At 41.2% G+C, this 26,090-nt stretch overlaps 1 protein-coding gene across 3 annotated transcripts in view; it reads left to right on the top strand.

Moving 5' to 3' along the window:
- SORCS1 (sortilin related VPS10 domain containing receptor 1) overlaps positions 1–26,090 on the top strand; it is a 315,355-nt gene that overhangs the window by 236,066 nt on the left and 53,199 nt on the right. For all 3 annotated transcript variants that reach the window (XM_068139413.1, XM_068139410.1, XM_068139411.1), the window contains exons 7-15: positions 1,955–2,073; positions 4,965–5,054; positions 10,431–10,610; positions 14,846–14,992; positions 20,475–20,577; positions 21,036–21,112; positions 22,617–22,708; positions 24,173–24,280; positions 25,290–25,407. In XM_068139413.1, the coding sequence (XP_067995514.1) occupies positions 1,955–2,073; positions 4,965–5,054; positions 10,431–10,610; positions 14,846–14,992; positions 20,475–20,577; positions 21,036–21,112; positions 22,617–22,708; positions 24,173–24,280; positions 25,290–25,407 (1,034 nt within the window). The remainder of the gene's footprint in view (positions 1–1,954; positions 2,074–4,964; positions 5,055–10,430; positions 10,611–14,845; positions 14,993–20,474; positions 20,578–21,035; positions 21,113–22,616; positions 22,709–24,172; positions 24,281–25,289; positions 25,408–26,090) is intronic.

Genomic DNA, 26,090 nt, shown 5'->3' on the forward strand with positions numbered 1-26,090 from the left:
ATTCTGCAAATGCCAGGGTAAAATCATCCTTCATCAAACTTTCCTGAAGGTTCGTTACCCTGCATGTCTGTTTCAAGCAGAAGTCAACAGCCCTTAGAAGCAAGCAAAGAAATGTCAGATGATAGATTTTAATTAAAACCAAGATTAAATATGAGATGGTAAAAATCCAGCTATTTCTATTTCAGTGGAAAATGCTACTTCTCTGATCAGAAGGCAGCAATTATATCAAACCAGGAAAAAAGATTAGAAGTATTTCTAACATTAATGCCACGTAGTGTTTCTGTCATAGAAGTGTTACTTCTGGAGTGCCAAAATACTTCTTCCTGTAAATCAGCTTTGTCATTAAACAAAGTGTAGCTTCTTAATTGATCTGAAATAGCACAAATTGAATACTGAGAATCTAGTTCCTTGTTCTAGGATAAATTACCACCATTAAGAAATTCAATTTGTTTTTCTTCAGGTGATGGATTATGAGATGAGCACCCTGCAGTGCTTCAGAATAGGAGATGAGGAAATCCCATCCAGTAACAGTGGATCATTTAGGGCTGCATTTAGAATTGTTAGGGTTGGAAGGGACCTCAAGGATCATCTAGTTCCAACCCCCCTGCCATGGCCAGGGATCCTTCACACTAGATCAGGTTGCTCAGAGCCACATCCAGACTGGCCCTAAAAACCTCCAGGTATGAGGCTTCTACCACCTTCCTGGACAACCTGTTCCAGTGTCTCACCACCCTCATGGTGAAGAACTTCTTCCCAACACCCAATCTGAATCCACCCATTTCTACTTTTTTTCCATTCCCCCTAGTCCTGACATTACCTGACACCCTAATAAGTCCCTCCCCAGCTTTCTTGGAGGCCCCCTTGAGATACTGGAAGGCCACAATTAGGTCTCCTCAGAGCCTTCTCTTCTCCAGACTGAACAGCCCCAACTCAGTCTTTTCTCATAGGAGAGGTGCACCAGTCCTCTGTAGACACATGACTGACTGAAACTTCCAAGGCCTCTAGCTTCAAGAGAGTGTGGAAGGGTTGCCCAGGTCTGCTAAAGTGTACCTACATACACAGTCAACAGAGAAGTAGGCAAAACCCTTGAACAGGATCTGGTCTTTCATCTTACTTTCCAAGGTGACCTGAATTACTCTGGAGAGTGTAAGTGTTGTAGGAAACACAGAGGTGCAGTGTGGAAGGGATTCTCAGTTGTGACACTATGGGGCAGGTGTCCTGTGAAGGTGTCTTTGTATTTGTGTACACTCTGGACCTTGGACTTGTTTTAAATAAACTCAACGTGTGGCTTAGGAGAAGCCATCCTGCTCTACAGCAAATGCCATGCTGTGAGGATGACAGGGAAACTATAGAGGCTCATCACAGAGTATCTGTCCTGAAGCATAGACACAACTCTTCAGACTGGTAGTTACTTCTGGAGTCACCAGACTTGGACTGTTTGTTGCCTCTCTAACGGGTCCTTTACATCTCTGGTGTTCCCTCACAGATCTTTAAGCTTTAGCCTGGGTAGTATCTAAGTAAACTCATCAGGGTGGGTAACAGTGCTGAATGATATGCCCTAGGTATCTGTTAGACCTGAGCCACAAGCATCACATTGTGCCACTTTCAAATGCTCTACTTCCAGCAGGGATCCACAAGAGCAGAATGGAGTAAGCAGATCAGCTATGCTGGGTCTCTTTTGGTATAAAGGAGCAATATGTAGCTCTGATGTAGGGTGGGATGAAAGGAATAGGAGTCTGAGACAGGTTAAGAAGGAAGGAACTTAAAGGAAGAAAGTGATCAAGGGTGGATTTACAAGGGATGTAAGTGAAGAAAGTGTTGTGTTACATGGAATGGATGGTGCAACTTCATGTCCTGTGAGGCAGGAATGCTGCCTCGGTGTATGTATTTGTGACAGAAGAAACAATCTACGCTCAGGACCTCAAGTGTCTTGGTTTTGTTCTTTACCTTTCAGATTCCCAGTACATCACGTGCAAGATGCAGAACTGCAGCGAAGCCACCCGCAACAAGCCCTTTCCAGGCTACATTGACCATAATTCCCTGATTGTCCAGGATGATTATGTCTTTGTTCAGGTGCAGAACACCCTCTTCTCCTACTTACTCGAATATTTTGTATTATTATTCTATATTCTATTATTTTCACTTCCATTCCTTTGCATATGTGTGCATATGTGTTAGCTCCACACCAATCAGAACACTGGATCCGAGTAATAGTAATGGTATTGAGTGATTGTAGCAGCTCGTTACAATGGTAAGAGCATTCATTTTACCTGTAATACATAGTCACTGTAGGGTCATAGAGTTCCTGTGTAGACCATCCACCTTAATGGAGTGTTCTATGCCACTCCCTGCAACCTCCTCAGTACTCTAGAATTGCTGCTCTAACCTCTCAGCTTGAAGTGATGTGTCAGTCTTTTGCTATTACCAGGGAGTAGACCAAAGCTTTTTTGATCATGAGAGAGAAACAGAAAAGGAGGGAAAGAATCAGGGGAAGAACCAAAGGAGGAGCAATCAGGCTTTATTGTTATGCCTCAGTTGTAATTATAGTGAAAAGGCTGAAGATGAGGTGTACTCAGCCAAGCTGAGTTCTGATGAGAGCTAGTGAATAGATCTGAACTACTGCAGGTTTCATTAAGCTGCTGCCAGTGTCCATTTACTAACAGCTGAATGGGACAAAAATAACAACAGAATTGTGTGGAGGTGAACTGGAAATCATTAGGATTAAACTGGTCTTCCAAGCAGTTTATATTCTGCCATGCGTAGAGGTGGAGGAAAGAGAAAGGACCAATGAGTTGACTGGGACATAGCTTTTGTACTTAGTGTGTCTGAGGCATGAATGAAATGTTTATGTGACAAGGAAAACAGGGGCATACATCTACTGTTCAGCCATTCTTTCTTGTTTCAGAAAGGCTCTGTGTTTGTTGCTTGAGTGACACAGATGGGAAATTTCTCACCTCATGTGAACTGATTAGTCACTTCATCACTGATGCCTTGGTTTTTGTGCTCTTCAAGATCATTAGTCTTCTCTATTCTGACCTGGTGTTATTACACACTGTAGAGAAGATAACCCTTTTTCCTCAGCTGAAGTCAGTGTTGGGGAGTTTGTCTACCTTTCTGGATAGCCCTTGTATTTTGCTGTCAAATTTCATCTTTGTTCCCCCTCCATGCCAGCTGCATGGTGTAAAGAGCCATGTGAGGAGAGATAGCCTCTTAAACTCTTCCCCTTTAATACCCAGTGGGACTTTGCACAATTTTATACATGCATAATGCAGCATGTGAAGGTACCACGTAATATTTTAATCTGGAAAGCTCCCATTTTAATCCTTAAATGTCTTAGGATTCTTAAACAGAAATACACATATCAGGTCAAGGAGATAGCACTTGCATTAGCAATGAACACAGGTTTGAAATAATAATATTGAAATCCCTGGAAACAACTTCTGCTTTATTTAAAGTATTTTGTGGATTCAGTGTTTGCTGGTAATTTAAAATGGGATTCTTCAAGTGGTTACATGTGTTATCTGGATGTATCTGGAACAAGGTGAAGGTACAGCTGAATAAAGTGCCATGGCTGATGCTGGATTCTGCTTTTTCCCAAACACTATTCTTCAGATGATGAATAGTCTTATACCAGACAGTAAAGGCTTGGAGGAAATGATTACTATTCGTCTTCCCCAGCCTTCCCTACCTTCCTTAATCTCCACCTAGCTTTTCAACAACCAAGGCCTTTGAAATGAGACATTAGTAGATTAAAAAACATGAGGATTAGGGAATGTGGGTTTCTTTTTCCCACTATGCAGTGTTTTATTTACAAACTCACACTCATAAACAGTGCTTCTTGCCTTCCTTTCCCTTACTTTGGCTCAGTTCCCTAAAATATTGATGAGCTATAGAACAAGAAATAGTTCTTATTTTACATAATCTGGTATGAGCCTAGCCTCTGTGTATCTCACGTTTTAAACTACTTCAGTGCATTTTAAACCACTTGCTACTAAAGAAAAGTCTTGATAAGCCTGAATATCAGGCAATTAAAGCAAAGTTCTGCATGGAGAATCCCTTGGAATACTTGTTCTTCACTATCTTTCATCCAAGGATTTCAAAGTACTTTACGAACATTGATTATACTTCAGCAGCACTGGAAGCCAGATAACATTGACAGCTTTTTTTTCTTTTCTTTTTTTTTTTTTTCTCCTTTCTATTTTTCACCCCTTTTAAATAGGAGGTAGGAAATGAAACCTCACATTTTTCTAACCCAGCATTTTCAAGGTCATACCTCCAGTATTTAGGCACTTAAATAAATCTCCAGATGCACAGAAATACCAAATCAGCTGAGCTGCTCCTGCTTTCAGGAGCTGTGAATGCTTAGCTGATCTCATAGCAGATACATATGATGGTTTGTACAGGGCCATGCAGGAACCAAAGCTGGAGGCAGAAATGGAAATCAAGCATCATGGCTGCTAATCTGCTGATCTAACCAATAGCCACAGTCACAGTATCACTTAGGTTGGAAAGGACCTCGAGGATCATCGAGTCCAACCTATCAACACAGACCCCATGACTAGACCATGGCACCAAGTGCCATGTCCAATCTCCTCTTGAACGCCTCCAGGGTCGATGACTCAACCACCTAACTAGCTGGCATGGCAGCTCTGCAGCTCTGCAGAGAGTGAAGAACAGAATCTTTGGTGGTAAGGAAGAGGCCCAAGCCAAGCCAGGAATTAATTTTCATCAGGTTTTCACCTGAAATTATGGCCTTTGTCTCCTCTTGCTTTCTGTTTTGGCTTTTTGGATCACTGCTTTTTCATCCACTGTGACAGTGCTGTGGTTTTAAGCCATTGCCACCAACACTGTGGCGTTTCCCCTGACAGCTTTTGTTTGATATTTTTCCTGATAATAATAAGGATAAATAAAAAATGTTATTTTTTAAAATCTTGATGCTAACTGTCCTTTTTTTCTTCTCACAGTTGACATCAGGAGGAAGACCACGGTATTACGTTTCTTATAGAAGGAATGCATTTACCCAGATGAAGCTGCCAAAGTACTCCTTACCCAAGGTAGGTTGCGGTGGCTGGAGTGCCAGTGTGAACTGACAGATATTTTGGCTGTAGAGAAACTCTTGATCCCAGTAGAAGTAACTGCAAGATGACATGCAGTGAGTGAAAACATCATTCTTCTTTAACTGAACATGTGCAAGCGAGAAAGGACTAACAGCACAGTCAGCAGTTCGGGCTTGTCAAGGACATCAGCAAGAAATGTAGATAGATACCACAGCCCTTGTCAATTACCATTTCTTTATGGTTAGTTAATTAAGTTTTGGAGGGGACTCTCTTTTTGTGTGGTGGGTTTTTTTTTTTTTCTTTAATTGGTCTTAAAATGCCCTTCTCTTGTCCCTATCCTGTGTGAGTTGCTTTTTGTGCTGTGCCTCATTAGCAGATTTTAATGGGAACCAAGCAAAGAGATGTCTTTGTGTGTCTGCTCCATATCTTCCCTAATTAAGAACAATGGTGAATTAGCATTGGAGCTTGAAAGGCTATTGCTGCCTTCTGGAGTTGCTTTTTTTGTTGTTTTTAAAGATCTATATGAAATTTTAGCTCCCTTTTGAAGAAATCACTCTTTTGCAGCTGGGCTCCTAACAACTTCTTGATGACAGAAGATTATTATTTTTTGTTTGTTTTTTCAATTTTTTTTAGGCTTTTTTGCTCTTGATGTAGTCTGGGTTAAATGAAATTTAAGATTAAAGGCATCAAATGATCTTGTAGATTCTTCTTCACAGAAAGAGCAATTGGCCATTGGAATGGGCTGCCCGGGGAGATGGTGGAGTCACCGTCCCTGGAGGTGTTCAAAAAGGATTGGACATGGCACTTGAAGCCATGGTTTAGTTAGTCATGAGGTGTTAGGTATTAGGTAATAGGTTGGACTTGATGGTCTCTGAGGTCTTTTCCAGCCTGGTTGATTCTATGATTCTTTGTGAGGTCTAACATCTGGAGATGAACACATTCCCAGAAATTAATCAAGGGTTGTCAAAAAGGAAAAAAAGGAAGTGTAATATTGGCCTGTTCCTAGAAGTTGAAAGTGCCCCAGGTTTTGTAGGTAGAAATATTCCAAGGGATAATTATGTTAATATCACAACTGCCTGTCTTTGATTCCTCAACCCAACTGACCTGTTTATGGTGGATTAACTGGGTGGCCTTTACATAACCAAACTGCAGCTCAAATCCAAGCCTTCAATACCATACCTTACCTAGTCGTACCTAGTTGTACCCTTTGCTCCTGCTTACATTACCTGCAAGCTCAGCTTGAAGGACTTTGGGGACCCTACCAGAAGCTCTGATGCCGGAGACTTATGGTCTGTCCCAAAATCTTCAATCATGTTTAAAGATAGGTTTGTTTGAAACTTCCTGTCCAAGCAGAAAGGAATTAATCTGTCAATTCAGATCAAATTTAAACAGGTGTTATTTGAAATAGCCCTTAGCCAAAGGAGTTGCATTTGTAGCATGGTTATTGTAACACCCAAATCAAAATCATAATTTACAGCTGATTCAGACTGTAAGGGAGACTGCTTACTTTGAACTGGTTGTCTCCTTTAGCCCACATTATCTTTTCAACTGTCCACTTTCTCAAAGAGGTACCTGGAGAGCCAGGGAAAATACACTACAGATGAATTGCAGTGTATTTTCAGAGAATGGGAATTGGAGCAATACATCCATGTTATTTGACCTAAAGAAAAAGGCAGATATTTAAAGTGCTAAGATGCTTTGTCACAATCTCAGAATATCTTCAAAGACCGAAGAGCTACGTTTGGCTTGGAAGGAGCTACAGTGGAGCCGTGGCTGTCTAGGAGGCTGCTATCAAAGCACCACAGCTGCTTTTTATTAAAAATGCACAAAGTGTTATACTATTCCAGGAATTGAAACAAACAGCTTCTTTTATGCCTAAATTCTCTTTTATCTCCTTCATCTAAGAAAGAGGGACCAAATATGGTAAACAGTACTAAGCGACTTCTGGAGCTGAAGATGGAAATACTGAGCTTTTTGTCTCTGCATGTCACTTTTCCTAAACTGGAGGGGTGTGACAGCAGGCAGCTTTGGTGGGTGATGCCCCTGCTCAGGCAGGAATGGCCTATAGCAAGTCAAAATTAAAATATCCTCCTTCTTGGCATTGGCAGGCTAGTAGCCAGGTTGATTAATGACCTACATGAACTCGAAACTCCCATTGAAGAAGATGCCTGCATACAAAACGTGTATACAGGTTGTGCTAACCCTGTAAAAGCTCTTTCCTGAGACCTGCTAATTTCTGCAGTGGCTTTGGTACTACCCATTCCGTACCACAACACAGCAATGTGTTCTCTGTCACAGACTATAATATCACTCGTGATAATCGCCTTAAATGTACACACAGGATACATTCTCTCCATTTTATACCAATGCACTGGGCCAACATCTGTGAATACTGAAGCAAGCCAAGCAATTTCTCTTTTTTAAAAGACCTGTCCTTAACTGGTGCTGGGCTGAATACTGATGGGATGGGTGTGTGGTAAATCTGTTTTAAATTCATCACCTTCCTTCAACCTCAAGATTCACATTCTGATGGAAGAAGAAGCAATAAGTTGAAAAAAAAGCCCCAGCTTAAATACAGATCTTAAAAAGAGCTGACAGTTCCAGTAATTGACAGAATAAAACAGGCATTACGCATTCCAGCTATTTATCTTGCCAGAAAGAAAAGTTCCCTGAGTAAGTGCTAAAAGGGCAATGGAAACATGTTTAGTAATGTAGAAAGCCTTGGCCTTTACTCATTTGAGTAGATGCCTGACCAAACCCATGCACAGCATTGTGCTCTTTTGTCTTTGCAAAGCCAGGAGGGACAGACAGTAAAACTGCATATTAATGCACTAAGTGCTGGAACAGAGAGAGGAAAGCTCAGGCTCTCAGTAGGCAGATGCATGAGGAGCCCCTAAAGATGACAACAACTGTTTGAGAAAGGTGCCTTGCTTTCCTTTCCTGCCCTCCTTCTGTAGGGAAGCAGAATGAATATCTGCTGTAGTAGTGGAAGGTTTAGAGCAGCTTTTGATCCATATCAAGATGAAGGCTGTATTTTTGTATTATTCCTTTTTCTCTTTTAGGCAACCTCCATCCTGAAACAAAATTAAAACATTCATATGATATATAGATTGATTTTAATTTTCCCAGTGTGAAAGGCAAAAATTTCCTGGTGTTCAGAGACCTGTTTGATGCTCATATACTGTTCCCTTTCTATCAAAGCTTTACATTGTTACTGCATCTGTTGGACAAGGCTGTATTAAGAGGAAAAATTAATTGATCCCCAAAGGCAAAGAGTTGGAGTGCTATCTTTTTTTTTACTTTCTGCACCAGGTATATTATATCAATCCTCTCTTCAATCTCTGCATCTGCAGGCTTAAATTCCTTCATCCTTAGTGGAATCCCCTTCAGACATGCATCTTGCAGAATGATCTGACCAAAACTCAAGAAGCATCAAGTGAATAAATTCACTTAATTGCTTTTTGAGCATCCATTAAATTGCCTTTAGCTTTGTTATAGGGTCATAAAATCATAGAATCATTCCTCAGTGCTGATCAAACTTTTTTTTTACCTCTATTCCCTAATTATTACAAAACTATTGATTTAAGTGGTATGTTAAGAAAACTGTACATTTACCAGACAAAAGAAGTTTTACTTACAGTCTCTGTCTATGCTTAAACAGAGAGGTTTGCCCGTGTGTATGTGCACATATGCAGAAGTTTAAACTTGAGATTAGAACTGTGCTAGTCAGTATTGCCTGAGGCACACTGGGAACACCTGCTCATATAGGTCTACCAGTATTGACTAGGGTGACAACCTGAAATAAGAAGCCTCTAACAAACAGATGGAGCAGTAACTTCTACTAGCACAGCTGGAGCTAAGAGAGAATGTCTATTCACAACCTCAGTTAGTAGAAGGCAGTGGGACTTATGTTGCCTTTCTTATTGCCTCAGGATTTAAGCCAATCTGTTTCTCTACAAAAACAGCCCATCTTCTGGGATACATTTTTCTCCAGCACAAAGCAGCAAGTAAATCAAGTGAATATTCATCCACTCCATACTCAGATCTCGAGGAACCAACCACTGTTCTGAATCTTAACTTCATGGTGAATCTGCTTTCAAATTTACACATCAGGTTTCTTCATTATATTATTTTTTTGTCTTTACATTACAAGAGTCCATCTGGAAGCATTAATTTCTTCTACAAAAACTATGAGAATGTGTGAATTGTCAAAGATTCTGTTATTAACAGAAGGAAGAAGTAGCATCAGCTTCTAGAGTATATTTTCTGATAAAGTTGAATACTTTTACATATAGAAAGCCCTGGCTAAGAGTCATGGACGCAGAATAACTTTAGGATATCTGCCCAAACCAAAAAGAGCAGCTGAATCTTCTGGGAATCTCCTGGTGCTAAGAAATCTGCATTCCTTTTTCTACCTTTGCAGATTTTTATGGCACCAAAGATCTCAGAGTGCCTGTGCTGGGCAGATAGAGTCTGGGAATTTTGTTATAACAGTTTCTCTCCTGCTGGCTTTTTCCACTGGGTAGTAATTTCTCCAAGCGTTGAAAGAGGGAATCAGGTTTAGTGGTTTCTGTTTTTTTTCTTTAATTATGCAAACTTTTCATTGCTTCTTGCCTGCTGTAACACACAGAACAGATAGAGTAACACAAACCCTCACTTATAAGGCTGGTGATCTAACTACAGTTCTTCTCTTTACATCTAAATAAGATTAGGGTTGTCTTTCTGTTATATTGTTTGGGAGTGTGTTTATCACAGTGGTCCAGGGCCTTGGCTGGTAATCGATACTGTCATTAGAAGTAATAAATAACAGCAGCACTGGCTGCAGACATTAACCAATTCTATCCTCCTTGTGTCAGTTCCCAAACATACTTGGGGTCTGAATGTTAGACAAGAAACAGATGTTTCAGAGGCTACCTTTTTTAAATGATTATTAAAAAACCAACAGCAAAGAAACAAACAAGACCCCCAAAACCTGCATCTTTAGTATCTGGGATTTCACAGTCACAAGCAGAATCGCTCAGATGCCAAAAAAACCCACCCCAACAAATAAACAATACTCCTCTGCCCAAACAAAGTGCTCATTAAAATGGAAGTGTTGGTAGGGGGCGAGAAGTGCTGCTGTATAACAATGTATTGCCAATGTAAACGTTCAATTAACACCTCATCAGTTAATTACTGCTTTGAAAACTGGCAGAAGAGAACTGGTGTAAAATATTCCTGGATGGAATTGGCTGTTTACAGGAGTGCTATCTACAGTTTCTGATTAAACTTCAGCCTAAATATATCCCTTACTCTTCCACAATTACTTTGGTGCCCTTGGAAATGACAGGGCATAGCTCCTTCTAGTAACCTCCTTCTCTTTTCTTTCCCCAGGACATGCATGTTATCAGCACAGATGAGAATCAGGTGTTTGCAGCTGTTCAAGAGTGGAACCAGAATGACACCTACAATCTGTATATCTCCGACACCCGAGGCGTGTACTTCACCCTGGCCTTGGAAAATGTCAAGAGTAGTCAAGGGCTGGAGGGGAATGTGATGATTGACCTCTATGAGGTATGTCATGATGCCAGACGTCTCATTCCTCTCTCACACAGTGCCAGTACCATTTCATCTTGCACATCAGTCCTGTAATATGCATTTGAACAGCAAGTCAAAAAATTACTAAGTATGCAGATTTACCCTTCTTTTATTTAAGGACCTCAGTGCAATCAGCTGAGTTTCAAGGCCAGCTTTTACTATAGGTATTGAATTTATCCCAGCCTAATGTTATGATTCACTGAGAGATTCACTGCTGTATTCTCCTGCAGATTCTCAAATGAGGAAAGTTCATGGCTCTTTCATGCATAGGAAGATACAGTGAAATAGTTCATTCAGTCCTTAGGAGGAACTCTTTTTTCTCAGCCCAAATCCTGCTGACTCACATTGGTCTAGCCTATAGCTCTGAAAGCTCCCAACACTCTGGATGTCATCATTCTCCAATTTTGTTGTATTTCTGACAATCTAACCTCTTGTTTTAGAAGTGAAGGAGAGACAGCAATTTTTAGCTATCTTTGTCACCTTCCTCAGCTTGGACTGTCATGGGAACTGTGCTCTTGGGCTATCCCATGAGCACAGAAACACTCCCACCTTGTTTTGACATCCCTTCTACCCCAGAACATTTTCCTGACAAGTACATTCTGCCTAAGCTCAGTTTATATTGTCTTCTATGACAACTGATCCTAACAATAGGACTTTTACTGTGTCCTTTCACTTCACCTACTCTGCTTTACTTCTGGAGACAACACTCAGCTAAGTAGAAATTCTGTCCTCATCTGTTATTTTGAGAGTCAGCTATTCTTGTCAGGTCTCCCTCAAGGGATTTTCTGACCATTTAGATTAAAGATCATGACCTAGATCTGAGTTTTTGGAAAATGAAGATGCCTCCTGTATTTCCCATTCACAATCTGAATGTTAGCTCTGTTGAGTAGTTTTCCTTTAGCTGCCTTTTACTTGGAAATCACTTTGAATTGTGCAAACACAGAGCCCAAGTGTTACACATAAATGCAGGTGAACTGTAGGAGGATGGGCTCTGGTGTTTCAGTCATTTGGGGATTTTGACTATTAATCTGGTTTGCTGCATTATGCAAAGGTGTCCTACATCCCATGGGAAAAGAAAAGCTTTTGCTTTGTTTTACTAGGCTGACACCACACAGTAACCTGGATTGAAATTGATGGAATCAGACTTGCAGCGTCATATCTGTGGATTATCTAGATAGAAAGAATATTGGCTGACACTGAACCTGGCACAAGCCTTACATTCAAATTTGATGTTCTAGCTGGAAGGGAACAGAAAGCCATCCAGCTTGATTCCCTCAGCGGGGTTGTTGCAAATGATGAATGCTCTAGGGGTAAATGGAGATGAAGATGAGGGGGGAAAATATCCATAGATAACTTAAAAGGAAGTGGAGAGAGTGCAAAATGAGTTATTTGCAGTGACAGCACTATGTTTAGAAAAGCAAGATTATTTAAGAAGAGGCCAAAGACCTGTTTAATGTGCATGTGTCTGTATGCATGTTTGTCAGGTGTTCTTCTGGTTGCATAGTAGTGAATGTGTTTGCGTGTGCAGATTCCTAAACTGATTCTACATCAAGGATAGATCTTCTCAGTGTCACTCAAGGGAAGACTGCATTGGACAGGAAGATAAAATAGAAGTTCTTTCATGGTGCCTCATCATGTTCTCCCTTCTCCTGTAAGTCATCAGGAGCCTTTCACTTGGAATTTGTTAGTGTGGGCTCTTCTGCTACTGGACCTTGTAGAGGATGAGGAGACCACTCCTACAGAGACAGTATTTGCCATTCTGCTTGTTGGACAGAGATGGGTATGTGATTAGCCCTTCTGTCCACCACCTCCCAGTGCCACCATCCGTAGCACATTTGGCTCAGCATTCAGTGGGTCTGCAGCCACAAGAGCAAGAATGACTGGCTATTGGGTCTGAATGCCATTTCTAGTTCCTGTACCTCTCCAACAACATGGTATGACTCTGTTTGACTCTCTAGTTGAACTGGTCCACAGCAAAACATTCCTGCCTGTGAGAATCCACACCTGACATAATAACAGCCCACGAGGAGATGTCTTATACCTATGGTAGTTATGTTTATCACTCTGGAAAGTCTGCATCTTGGCTGGGAAGCATATGTTTCACATAGGAAGTTGGTGATAGGAAGTGAAGAATGTGTTTTGGGTTTTGTGTTTCAGTGTCTGGTATGAATACTTCTAAATCTGTGCATACAAAGCATTCAGGCTGGTGAGTGCTGTCTAGAGTGGTGGTGTGGGAGCTGATGGAGTGCTTTTCTCTCTGACCACTCGTGGTCATGCACATACTTGCACGAGCCTTTGTCTCTTACGAACAGCAAGGATAAAGAGATCCTTGTGTGTGTCACTGTCGATATGCAATAGGTGTATCTATTCCTTCTGAGAGGACACAAACATGGGGAGTGTGTGTGCTCTTCTTTTTCAGATTAAGCTGTCCGAGCCTGACAGTATAACTTACAGTTTGCTTTCTTGGGAAAGGATTCTGAGTCCCAGCCCATGACTAGAATCATAAAAAGACAAATTCACAGGATTTCAGAACACATTTATCACCTGATATATAAAATGCCCTTTAATCATTTATGGCCAGCATTTCACAGGGACTATATAATAGAACTATTTTAGGACAACAACAAAGAAAAGGACAAATGGAGCTATGGGCTCTGGCCTCTGGTAGTAAAGGCAGAATTCTGTTATTTTTCCAGCCCTGTGTATTCATACAGTATCACTGACAGACAGAGTACCCATGTCTTTTTGGGGTGCCTTCCTACTACACCAAAGAGATCTTAAGCCTATGTGGGTGAAAACAATCTGGATAAGTAGTAGAAAATACTGTCCTTTTATGCTTGTATCAACAATAAATTAGTTAACTACTTAATTTAAAGACTCTTGCCTATTATAGCAAGTCAAGTCTCAGTCTGTTTGTAACTTTTAATGGAATTCAGTGCCTTTGCTCAAGCAGGAAAGTGCTATTCAGAATGACTAAGTACAGCAATGTACTGTACCAATGCACTGTACACTAGTAATCCCACAGCATGTGACTAAAAGTGCAGTAAGATCCTATTCACTGAGAGCTGTAGCATCCAAATCCAGCCAGGTAATTAAACCAGCTGAGCTGGAGCAAACTCTGAATCTGCTGTGTGTAGCCATTTGCCAGGTGATGCCATCTGAGTTATAACCTCTGTGAATAGAAAGTCTTGATGAATGATTCTGTGCACCGGTTCTACATCATAAGAAGAGATGGGGTGGATGACTGAACAGACTTGCTGAAAACCAAAAGTTTCTCACTTTTCCCCTCCTCCCAGTTTTGCTTCCCTTCTTATTGCAGCACTCAGATTGCAGAATGACAGCCTAACAAATTCATTCGCGAGCTGCAGCAGCTATTGGGCTATTGATTTTCAGTGTGCTGAGAAGATGGGAACATTCTGCAGTGTGAGTTGTGGTTTGAGGTTGACTTTTTTTTCCCCCCCCCTCTCTGCACTAAGACACTTTTGGGCTTGGTTCCAATGTGAGTCCCTTAGCATCACAACTTTACAAAATCCTCCTGCAGGTCTATGCCGTAAAGCTGTTGGGAAAACACCAGGAAAAATAAAAGGATGAAAATCTCATTTCTGGCTCTGTAACTGGCACTCTGAGTAGCCTTGCTGAGTCTCCAGTGCTATGGTTTCCTCAAAATATGAAACCCGAATAAAAACACCTCTGTGCCCCATGTTATTCTGTTGAAACATTGATAATTATGAAGCACTTCGGGATCCTTAGATGAAGTCTCTTAAGCAGGCCATGTGAGAATAGAAGCACTGGACTTCATGTTTATGTGTGTCCATTTTCTTTGCAAGGCCAAAACTGCTGCTATTTCCTACTGCTGCAGTGTGTGAGACAAAGAATTGCTCTGTAGCTATTTCATCTTTCAGTGGGGAGGATGCCTACACAGTTGAGAGATTGTCACTGATACTACTATTGACTTCTTCCCGTGTTCCTATGCTGATTCTGAAATATAAGCTTGCTTTTCCATTTGTCACCTTTCCACCTGTGATGGTTATTATCTTGTCCCCAGCACCTCAAGTTTGTCTTCCTTTGATGCTTCTTAGCAATCCTTACCTTCACATCTACCACACTGGCACAGCCACCAGATTCCTGTTGGGTTTGACTGGGCAAGAGAAACACAAGCACAGAGCCTGCATCGACTTGATCTATTTTTCAGCCATGTCAATTTTTCCTAGGTAGCAGGGATAAAGGGAATGTTCTTGGCTAACAAGAAGATTAACAACCAAGTGAAAACTTTCATCACCTACAATAAAGGGAGAGACTGGAGTTTGTTGCAGGCTCCGGACACTGATCTGAGAGGAAACCCCATTCACTGTCTCCTAGTAAGTACTTGTTGGGGAACTTGGTGGGTGGTAACATCCCTGAAGAATCTTTTTGTTGCAGGTGGCACAAAAAAAGGAAGAACAACTCTTCTCTCTGTGCAGTTCTATATGTTAAGAGTGCGGTATGTCAGGCTTGGGCCCATGGTACTGCAAAAGTTTGCATTATAATTTTGCTTAGTTTAATTTGTGGAGTGAAAGGAAGCATTATAGACCAGCTTCCTTCTGCACAACTAGTGGTCTCCCCTAAAAAGCAGGTGAAGTTGGATGCCGTTCCTGCGCAGTTGGTTGTCTGGACACTAGATGGGAGGAGTGAGCTGTTGTAGCGCAGGAGCAGCTTGAGACAGGCTCAAAAGGAAAGGAGAGATCTGATTTCTTTCAGGCCACTCTGTTGGCAGTATTAATATTTATCATTTTCATTCTGAGCTCAGAATTGAGAATCAACACATTCATCCAAATATAGCTATGTGTTGGGTGTATATTGTATCTGTCTCTATACTTACTGATACAGATCCACCTACAGGTGAGTCTTTAATCATCATTACACGCAAACAGTTTCCAAACACGAAAGCAAAATAGAAGCAGTGTGAATGCAATTGGAGGTCTCTGTCAAATTAGAAAGCCTCGACTGATCTCAACATATTTTTCAGCCAATATAATCCAAATACAGTAGTGGAGTAATACTCCAAACCCCTTCAGGATTCTCAGTAGCTTTTATATGATGCAAGTTCTAACATGGTTTGGGGTAGAATCAGGGGTGCTGTTTAGACTGCTCTTCCTCCTGCTGTCAAGTACCTGCATGTCATTTTCCATGGAAGGTGTCCAGAGAGGGGCCAAGAGGATGATCAGAGGGCTGGAGCACCTCTGCTATGAAGACAGACTGAGAGAGTTGGGGCTGTTCAGTCTGGAGAAGAAAAGGCTCCGAGAAGACCTAATTGTGGCCTTCCAGTATCTGAAGGGGGCCTATAAGAAGGCTGGGGAGGGACTTCTCAGGATCTCAGGTAGTGATAGGACTAGAGGGAATGGAATGAAGCTGGAGGTGGGGAGATTCAGCCTGGATGTGAGGAGGAAGTTCTTCACCATGAGAGTGGTGAAGCCCTGGAATGGGTTGTCCAGGGAGGTTGTTGAGGCCCCATCCCTGGACATGTTTAAGACCAGGCTGGATAAGGCTCTGGGCAGCCTGATCTAGTGTGAGGTGTCCCTGCCCACGGCAGGGGGACTGAAACTAGCTGATGCTTGTGGTCCCTTCCAACCCTGACTGATTCTATGATTCTATGGTCAAGAAAAAAAAAAAAAAAAGAAAAAATAAGAAAAAGTTGTCCTTTCTCATTTTGATGCTGTGAGTTTGTTAGAATCTGAATCAGTGTTATATTTTGTGCATCGTGGTAAGTAGGTGAATGCTGTACTGATCTCTTAACTGGATTCCATGCGTCATTTCAGCAGCAAAGGATAAATAATTTGATATTTGAAGCTGTCCAAATAATTGATTTTTTTTGATTGAGACAAAATGCATGTCTTTCATTTTCTGACCATCTTGGAAAAGAATAAATCAGGAGAACTGAGGGTCAGCCAGGAGAATTATTTCAGAGTTTGAATAAATTGGCTTGGGCTTGCTTTTCTCTCATAGTCTTTAAAAATTGTGACTAATGGTATTTTTTCAACCAAATCTTTCAGTGAGACAGAAACTGAAATTATGACACTCAGAAAACTTTGCATGCATAAAGCAACTACTATTTTTGTAGATGCCTTTGTGTTTCAAATAGATTGTAATCTAGTTTTAGGTCAGATGAATGTACTTGGTGCAAAACCCCCCACTATGACTTTTTCAAATGACAACCAATTTTATCAGAAACTCAAGATTTTTAACTTTATTCTATGATATATCTTAGGATCCTGGTAAGGGAGAAGAAATAAAAACTGTGTGGGCAAGTAAAATAAAGTTTATTCTCTTTCCATGAATTTGAATTTTAAATTCCGGCAAAAGGTCTTTCTTGGTGTTATGTGCTCCCATCCTTTACTCCACAGCAGATACTGATGCTTTCACACTTGGTTTTTACCATAACTGCCTCTAGCAGTAGGTTGGGCCACAGCAATCCAGCTCATTAGCAGAATGGGATCTGCCCTTTCCCAGAGTGACAGGATGATCCCCAGCCTGCAAGTGCAATGCTGTGTCCTCTGTGTGTTTGGTTTTAAATCTAAAGTACATATCAGCTAAGATGGCAGCTAATTTAAGAGAGGATCTGGCTGAATCACAAGGCAAGCCAGACACCACCATCCCTCTGGTGACAATATGCTCAAGGTGTTTTTCACAGCAACTCAAAGAATTTTATCACAATTTTTTTGTGTGTGTGATGTGACTCTGAATAATGAGGATAGAGGAAAACAAGGAAATTCCACCTAATCCCAAGGTTTTGTTTTTCTTGTTTGTACCACCTGTTTTCAAGATGAATATACTTAATCTTTATAAGTATCTGAAAAGTTATTATATCCCAAAGATTCTGGGTTTGTTCACTTGTGCTGTGAAGTGATTAACTGAGGAGTAATTGTGTCTTGCAAGTTAGAGTCATCTGTCTTGGAGTGTTAATCAATTAGCTTTAAGGATGGCCTTGTGGTCAAAACTCAGGGATGAATCTCAGGAGAATCTTGATTCAGTTTTTAGGCCTATATCAAATTTCCTTGGGCAACTCGTTTATTTTCTCTATGCCTCTCTTCCCCCTATATCTGTTTGTTCCCTCCCACACTTTGTTTGTCTTGTCTATATGGATTATAAGGATTTTAGGACAAAGATCCTTTTCTCATATGGGAGAGGATTCATGCCACCTGCTAGCATGATAATTTAGCTGCCTAAGTGAGGTGTTTTGAATATATCTTCTGGAAGTGTTTCTGTTTGCTTCTTGCTATTGCAAATGGACAATTACTGTGACTATCTCTAGGTTTATGAATGATGTCTAGTATTATCTCTGTATTTATCATGCTTTACCCCACTCCTGATTGGGACAGTCACTAATAATCTGTTTCATTTTTGTAATGCCATTGGAGATGGTTCAGGTGGGCTTTGCAGACAGCCAAGAATTGAGTTTGTGGGTATTTATGGGAAATTTTGGTAAGAACTGATGAGCTTTCTGAGAGTGGAGCATAATAGTAGGAAGCAAGTAATGAACTCCAGCATGATTGTAAGAACCAGGGCAATGATCAGAGCAATGGGCTGTCTCACTGTCACTCATGCTTTATCTTCTGCCTAGCTTGTAAATGCTCCGTGGCAGTTGTCTTTCCCTTGGTGTTTGTGTAGCAGCTAGTGCAGCTGGATTCTAGGCAATGACAGGGAAGCCCAGGGTTGGTGGTTCTGATGCTAATAATGATTTCAGTAGTCTGTTGGTAGCAACAGGAAGGATAGAAACAATTGATGGGAATTCTGAAAAAAACAAAGCTAAGATAGCTGTGTATTAGTTAAACTGTGGGAACTCGAGGAGGAACACAAAGGGACCAACAGTTTGATGGAACGCAAACCTAACTGGAAAAATATCTGTTGATGAACTGTGTAAGGATACAGATAAAGGATAGGAAAGAGAATGCTGCTACAGTAAGGACATAAGATAATGATGGGCAGTAACTTTCAAGTGTTTGGCTAGCGTGGTTTTGACACTGTACTCACTTATCACTAAGCACTCCAACCAATAAGAAGTCATGCCATTAAAAATACCATCTCTACTTAGGTGACCTGGCTTTTAATATTTACGATATATATTCCATTTCTGCATATTGTTTCTGAAAAGAGACAAATCTGAAAGAAAACCTCTGGTAGAACAAAGATTTGAGTCTAATGAGATCTAATCTCTGTCAGAGTGGAGAATTGTCTTGAGTTGCTGACATTAGCTACTGTCTTAAAAATGCCAGTATGGGCTTCGAGTATGTTAGTTTAAAAAATATGTTCTGTCTTTTCACAACATATAAAAATGTAAAAGGAAAGAATTCATGCTCTTGTAATGCTTTTCCACTTCCTGCATGCATGTCAGCTTGATTTGGTTTCCGCTCCCTCCCTGTGCCCTCAGGCTGCTCCAGCGGCTGCCCTCGCAAGGCTGTCAGTTTGAGTTAGGCTGCTCAGTACTTTTCACCTGGCAAGTTGTGTTCCCTTCTGCACAACTCATGTCCCTTTTTCATGTCTCACATAAGTGAGAACTCCCACCCCACCCTACCACCTTCATTTGCCTTTGCCAAAAAATGCCCCCTGTTCTTCACAGGGAGATTTTCAGTGTCATAAACACCTGCTATGAGATGGGAAGGGGTGGGTATGTAGTCTTCCTCCAGTGACCTATGATGCTAGGTCTCCTCCAGAGGAAGCCTAGAAAACTTTGGGGGCAGCAGATCTAGCCTGTAGGCAGCTGATACAAGACAGAAATACCTGTCTTCTTAGAGCCTTAAGGTCTTGAAGGTGAGCTATTTCTCATGCGTAGCCTTTCCTGCTCATTTTGCAGAGCCATGGAAGCTGAAGCATAGGCTTTTCTGTGTTTGTGCTCCTGTATGATGTCCCACTCATGCGGGTCGATTTGCTATAAGTTTTCTTGCTAGTGTTTTTCCACCTCCCCTCCCTTGGTATGTTTCATGAAACAGACTTAGTGAGGTTTGGAAGAAAAGAATACAAAAAGTTAAACCCAAGAGAAGGCAAAAAATGTCAGAAATTTTCAGCAATGATCACACTCCAGAATTTGAGGGAATTGTAATGGCAGCTTTGGAAATCTCCCTGTCTTACTGTCTTGTTGAGCTGATTTATTCTGTACCATTCTGGTCTTATCCAAGTACCTGACATACAAAATCAATACCAAATAGTTGAGGTTTCCATGGATGTATTTGTATTGAAATCTCAAAGGTCACATCCAGATGGGATGATGAAGCATTGTTTCAAACAACTTTTAAAACAAACTCTTTCCAGTCCTGGTATTTCTTGTTAGTGCAGTGCAGAAGAGAGTCATATGTCAAAACTATTCAGAGTCAAGAAATGCTATAACACTGTATTCATTAAGTTGTTTCTTATGGCTAAGTAGTGGTGGCTCAGTACCACTTTGATAGGATTATCTTGCTTCTTGTTGCAGAGATAGCTTGAGCACTGCTGCTCTGAGAGTTGCTTCAGCATATCTGCAGCCTTGCTTGCATCCCACAAGATCTAGGAGCCGGGGGGCTAGGCAGGCCTGATCACCACCCACCCTTGCAAGCATGGTTGCCTCCTTTCTAGTTGCAGCCTCAGAGATCTTGGCCTTGTGAGATGGCTTCAGCTTAGTAAATCAGTTTCCCAGAGAGAACAGGTTATGTTAGAAAATGATAGCAAAGCTCTCATAATAAAACCAAGACAGTGGCCATGTCTTTCTAAGGGTGGCGAGTGCAGCAACTAGGAAGTACTACAGAAAGACAATGTATTTGGAAGCCTTTAGAAACAGGAGCATATGTTGCATACTGTGTCTGATTTTTGCTTTTATTTACCCTTTCTCCATAGCCCTATTGCTCCCTTCATCTTCACCTGAAGGTCTCAGAGAATCCCTACACTTCAGGAAACATCGCCAGCCGAGACACTGCCCCCAGTATTATTGTAGCTTCAGGTATGAAACATTGAAAGATTGCCTATGAAAGATGTGCCAACACTGACAAAACACTGAGTTTGTCATAGGTGAAGAGCTTGTTGAGTGGCTTGTGGAGTGTCACACTGCCAACACTGGGAAGGAAGAGAGGTTACCAAATAGAAATCCATAAGGATTTTCAACTTGACGTGTTTTTATGGTAGCTGGCCTTCAAGACTAGGAGAGCACTTCTAGACCTCTACTCCCATCAATATAAGATTCAAATCAGGGTGTTTGCTTTGCATACAGAGCTGCACAGAGCTGTATGGATTCAATCATTTATCTGTTTTTGTCCCAACTGAATGTTGTTCCCTTCCTTTTCCCCTCTTCCCCTTCCCCTTCCACAATGGTGAAAGGTAAATAAATACATTTAGTCTCTTGATGTGCTAATTTGACTTTTTCTTGGAGTGTTGCATCACTAATCAATGTTCATCTTACAGGTAATGTAGGTGCTGAACTATCAGACAATAACATCAGCATGTTTGTTTCTTCTGATGCTGGGAACACATGGAGACAGGTAAATGGCACAGAATCACATGTTTAGAGAGCAATCATAGGAAATCATAAAAGTAGATCCAAACTGTCAGCTAATTTTTATTTCTTTTGGTTCAAGAGCAGCTTTTTTTACAAATCTTTGGAAAACCAATAAATTCCTCTTCTGAGGGCTAGAGAGATGCTCAAAGGAAAGTTTTTCACAGAAAGAGAGATTGCCCTTTGGAATGGGCTGCCCAGGGAGGAGCTGGGGTCAACGTCCCTGAAGGTGTTTAAGAAGAGACTGGATGAGGCACTTAGTGCTATGGTCTAGTTGATTAGATAGGGTCGGGTGATCAGTTGGACCTGATGATCTTGGAGGTGTCTTCCAACCTAGCTGATTCTGTGATTCTATGACTGAGTATGTCTTTAGACTTCATATATATATGAATGGAGTAAAATACTAATATTAAGGCAAGAGAATGTGTTGACTTTTACTGTGATGCATTCCTTATACCAAACAAACCATTTTTCTCTTAGTCTGTGGTTATACTTTCCTGAGAATCAGGAAATACATGTGGGACTCATTTCACCTAAGCTGACTTGGACAAAGTTCAGTGTCTGTATAAACAGACTATTTTGCCTTCTTCTTAAGATAATGGAGAGGATGACGACAATTCAGATCATCTTGTTCTGAAGCTACCCATCTCACCGTTAGTTGTGAAAAGAAACTTGCTGATGAAATTGAGTTCCTACTATTTGGTGGAATCCCACCTGCTGACAAAGCATTGCTGCACTTCAGTGTGTTTATCTTCAGAACAGGAAGTTCTATTGTTCCTGTTTTCTGGATGGGATACCAAGTCATGGAGAGAGAGAGGAAGTCACTTTACAGATTGGCAAGTGCTGCTGTATAAACTGGAGAGCAGATGCTTGCAGAATGCTCCTGCAAAAAAAGACAAAGGAAAAGAAAATACCTTTACACATTTGGTGTTCCAGGAATCTAATTATTTCACAATGTTTGACAAGCCCTCATTTTTCCACCTGCATTGCTTGTGTGAGATATAGGGCCAGAGATATGCAAATACATGAATCACAGAATCACAGCCTGTTAGGGGTTAGAAGGGACCCCTAGAGATCATCAAGTCCAAACACTCTGCCAAAGCAGGAACATTTAGGGCAGGATGCACAGGGACACATCCAGGCAGGTTGTGAAAGTCTACACAGAAGGAGACTCCACAACCTCTCTGGGAAGCCTGCTCTAGGGCTGTCATCTTCATCATAGTTCTTCTTTCAACAAAAAACTGTTATTGAATAGAGGGAAATTGTTGATCCTTGCTAAAATCCATGTTTTTAACTTTCTATCAGGCAGAGGCAGGATGTATTTTCCAAGGACCTGATAAAACAAAACCAAGGAACTGCCTCTATACAGAATGTCTTCCTCTACTCTGTAAATTTCTTAGCACATACCTGTCCTGTGTTGTGATTGTACTATGACATTTGCATGACAATAAGGAATATATATTTAAATGTATACTTTATTGTATCCTCAGATCTTTGAGGAAGAGCACAGTGTTCTGTACCTGGATCAAGGTGGAGTACTGGTCGCCATGAAACACACGTCTCTGCCTATTAGACATCTCTGGTAATGGCTCTGTGCTCAATGTCTTCTGACCTGTTCATATGCCAGGAAGCAGTCACTTAGGTTGCATCTAGAGTTTTCTGTAGCTACCATCCAGTAAAGATACTGGCAAACATTAGCTCAGATAAAGCTAAGAACTCCTGGGAATTCCAGTTTACATAGTTTCAAGTTGGCCAGATCTGAGATATGGTCAATGTAAACTTGCAACTTTAGTGTTTTACCACAACTTGCCTTTTGGATTTGGTTATTATATCTCTGGATTATGGTGTTGTCTCTTGCTAAGTTACCAAAGTACTCTCCATGTTCAAAATATTGATGAACTTGTCTTCTGTGCGACAGGCGGCGCTTATGAACTGGAATTTTGTTAAGTAGGTTCAGGGTATAGACAGCCAGTATGGCAAAAGTGTCCCTTCTAGTGAGCTTTCTTGAACACAGTTTCGTGCTGTTTTGCATGATTTACTTGTACTACTGTCACTGTCATGTCATATCTGTGTCCAGCTCTGAGCCCCTCAGTTTAGGAAAGATGTTGAGTTGCTGGAACGTGTCCACAGAAGGGCAACAATGCTGGAGAGGGGTAGGGAGCACAAGCCCTATGAGGAGAGGCTGAGTGAGCTCGGGTTGCTCAGCCTGGGGAAGAGGAGTCTCAGGGGAGACCTTATTGTTGTCTACAACTACCTGAAGGGAGGTTGTAGCCAGGTGGGGGTTGGTCTCTTCTCCCAGGCAACCAGCACCAGAACAAGAGGACACAGTCTGAAGCTGCACCAAGGGAATTTTAGACTGGATGTTAGGAAGAAATTCTTCCCAGAAAGAGTTCTTGGCCATTGGAATGGGCTGCCCAGGGAAGTGGTGGAGTCACCATCACTGGAGGTGCTTAGGAAGAGACTGGATGGGGTGCTTGGTGCCATGGTTTAGTTGATTAGATGCTGTTGGATGATTGGTTGGACTCGATAATCTCAAAGGTCTTTTCCAAACTGGTGAATTCTATTCTAGTCTATTCTAGTCTACTCTAGTCTATCTGAAACACATAGACCCAAGTTGTAAGAAGCAATGAATCATTACAAGCTTTCACTTAGGCTCACCACAGGGAAGACTGCTGTTTGAAGCAGCAAAAATCCTGTGCTCAGAAGTCTAATGTCTTACACTGATGACCCAAAAATAAGGTGCTCAAAATCACTTTTTTATTTATTTTTTCATCCTAGCCTTAGGATACATTTTTCCCTTAAATCATCAATCTCTTAACACATTTCTACCATTGAAGTATTGGGCATGGGTTACTGGTATCATGCCAAGCAAGCTTGATTAATGCTTTGATTTATGATATTTAAAATATTGTTATTTAAAGAATGAAAAATGCGGTATCCAAGAATACTGCTTCACTCTTCTTCTTAGTAGTTGAATTGGACTGGACCGTCTGAAGTAAATTAGGAGGGTAAGGAAAGAAGACTCTAATTCTGATTTCTCCACTAGGTTAAGTTTTGATGAAGGAAGATCTTGGAGCAAGTATAGTTTCACATCCCTCCCACTCTTTGTAGATGGAGTTTTAGGGGAACCTGGAGAGGAAACGCTCATCATGACGTGAGTGAGCCATCATGCTACTGTTAATGGGAACTGCACCATAAATAAGTTATGAGGGCTGCTGGGGACCAAACCAAGTGTGAAGCTGGGAGTATGCAGTCTTCTGTTGCTAAATTGTCAATGTTTATTTATGATACAATTGAAAGAATGACAACGTGGTTCCTTGCAAGCTGCAAAAACATTATCACTTAGCTTATCGGTATGAAACCTGTCTCCTCAAATTGAATGTGTTCCAAAGCAAAATTACTCGTGACAAATGAATATATGAAAGAAAAAAAGGTGGGGTATTTTAATAACTCTGCTTTTGCTGCTACTTCTTTCTTGTTCTTTTTCTTTTTTTTTTTTTTTTTCCCCCTTAACTGAGACAGAAAAATGAAGACATTCTTTTGTGAAAAATGAATGACAAAATGTTGCCTGGAGGCTGACTCATGAAAAATTATGATAGTTTCAATGTGCTATGCTGAGTTCTGCACGATGCATAAATCTGGACTCACCCTGCCAGAAACAGTGACATTTTACCTGAGATAGATTTGCAAAAAAACAGAGAAAAATTCAGTTTCTGTCTGTAAAAAATGAACTGACCTGTAATAAACAGAATATGTGGCTTGGAAGCTAACTTGATTTAACAGAGATGTATGAGGAATGTTCCTTTCAGAATCTGATTTTAATGTGTGTGGGATTCCCAAAGCTTATAATTGAGATATCAAACTTCCATGGGTGTAACTGTCTCCAGCCCCATGTCAACTCTTCTCTGTACAGTCATTCTGGGGATTGATATAAGTGGGAGGATCTTGATCCACAGAATAAAACCTACATGCAGTTCTTAAGAGGGTTGTAGATAATTAGCAGCCTAAGTTTCATTTTCATTATGTTAGTCAAGTGAAAATCTGTAAGACCGGCACTCTTAAAGCAATGACTCTCTGCTGGAAATCTGTGGGTGACCTCTGTAACTACCAGGTTCCATCTGCTGCTACCTTTTGCTGAATACTCTTTCTGCTGTGTTCTGTAGAGTGTTTGGCCATTTCAGCCACCGCTCAGAGTGGCAGCTGGTGAAAATAGACTACAAGTCTATCTTTGATCGGAGGTGTGCAGAAGAGGACTACAGGCCTTGGCAACTCCATAGCCAGGTGAGGAGCAAGGAGGCTGGGGATCTGACCTAGAGTAACTAATTATCCTACAGTTAAAGATCAACATGATCTTTCTCTGTTAGATTGGTGTATTAGATTGTTCTTTACTGGATGGGTCTGTTAATTACATAGTTGCGTTGACCTCAGATTACACTCTAAAAGTCTTGAAGGGTGAAGAGCTGCCTTTTGGGTTTCACTCTCACTGCAGGCAGCTATCTCAGGCCAGAGCTGAAAAATGCAACAACAGCAGCACTGCCACTGAGGCAGCCCTGACCTTCTTAACTCTTACATCTACCATCCAATTTACCTGTCCTTACTTCCCTTCTTCTCCTTCATCCTTCTGTGTGCTCAGAGTCAGTATCTTAAGACCCTTCTAGTTGCTTTCATACTTGTTTTTCCAAATTCCCACCCTCTTATCCTTATTTCTCACTTACTTGGTTTCACCTTTGTTCTGTGTCTCTCAGCAGTGGTACACCTGCTGTGGGAGTCAGGCACTGAGCCACCGGTCCCCTGCATCTTGTATGCAGCTGCTATATCATTCCAAGAACCATTGCTTAAGCGCCCAGCAAAACAACGTGTTTCACATGGTGCCTGTGCCTGCCTGGAGGCATCTTCCCAGCTCTGCCAAGTTTATGGCCCAAATTCTATGGTTATATAAATACCACAGGCTCCACTGAAGTCTA

The sequence above is a fragment of the Melanerpes formicivorus genome, unplaced genomic scaffold (assembly GCF_026170545.1).
Source record: "Melanerpes formicivorus ecotype bairdi unplaced genomic scaffold, bMelFor1.0.p_v2 SCAF_6, whole genome shotgun sequence".
NCBI lineage: Eukaryota > Metazoa > Chordata > Aves > Piciformes > Picidae > Melanerpes > Melanerpes formicivorus.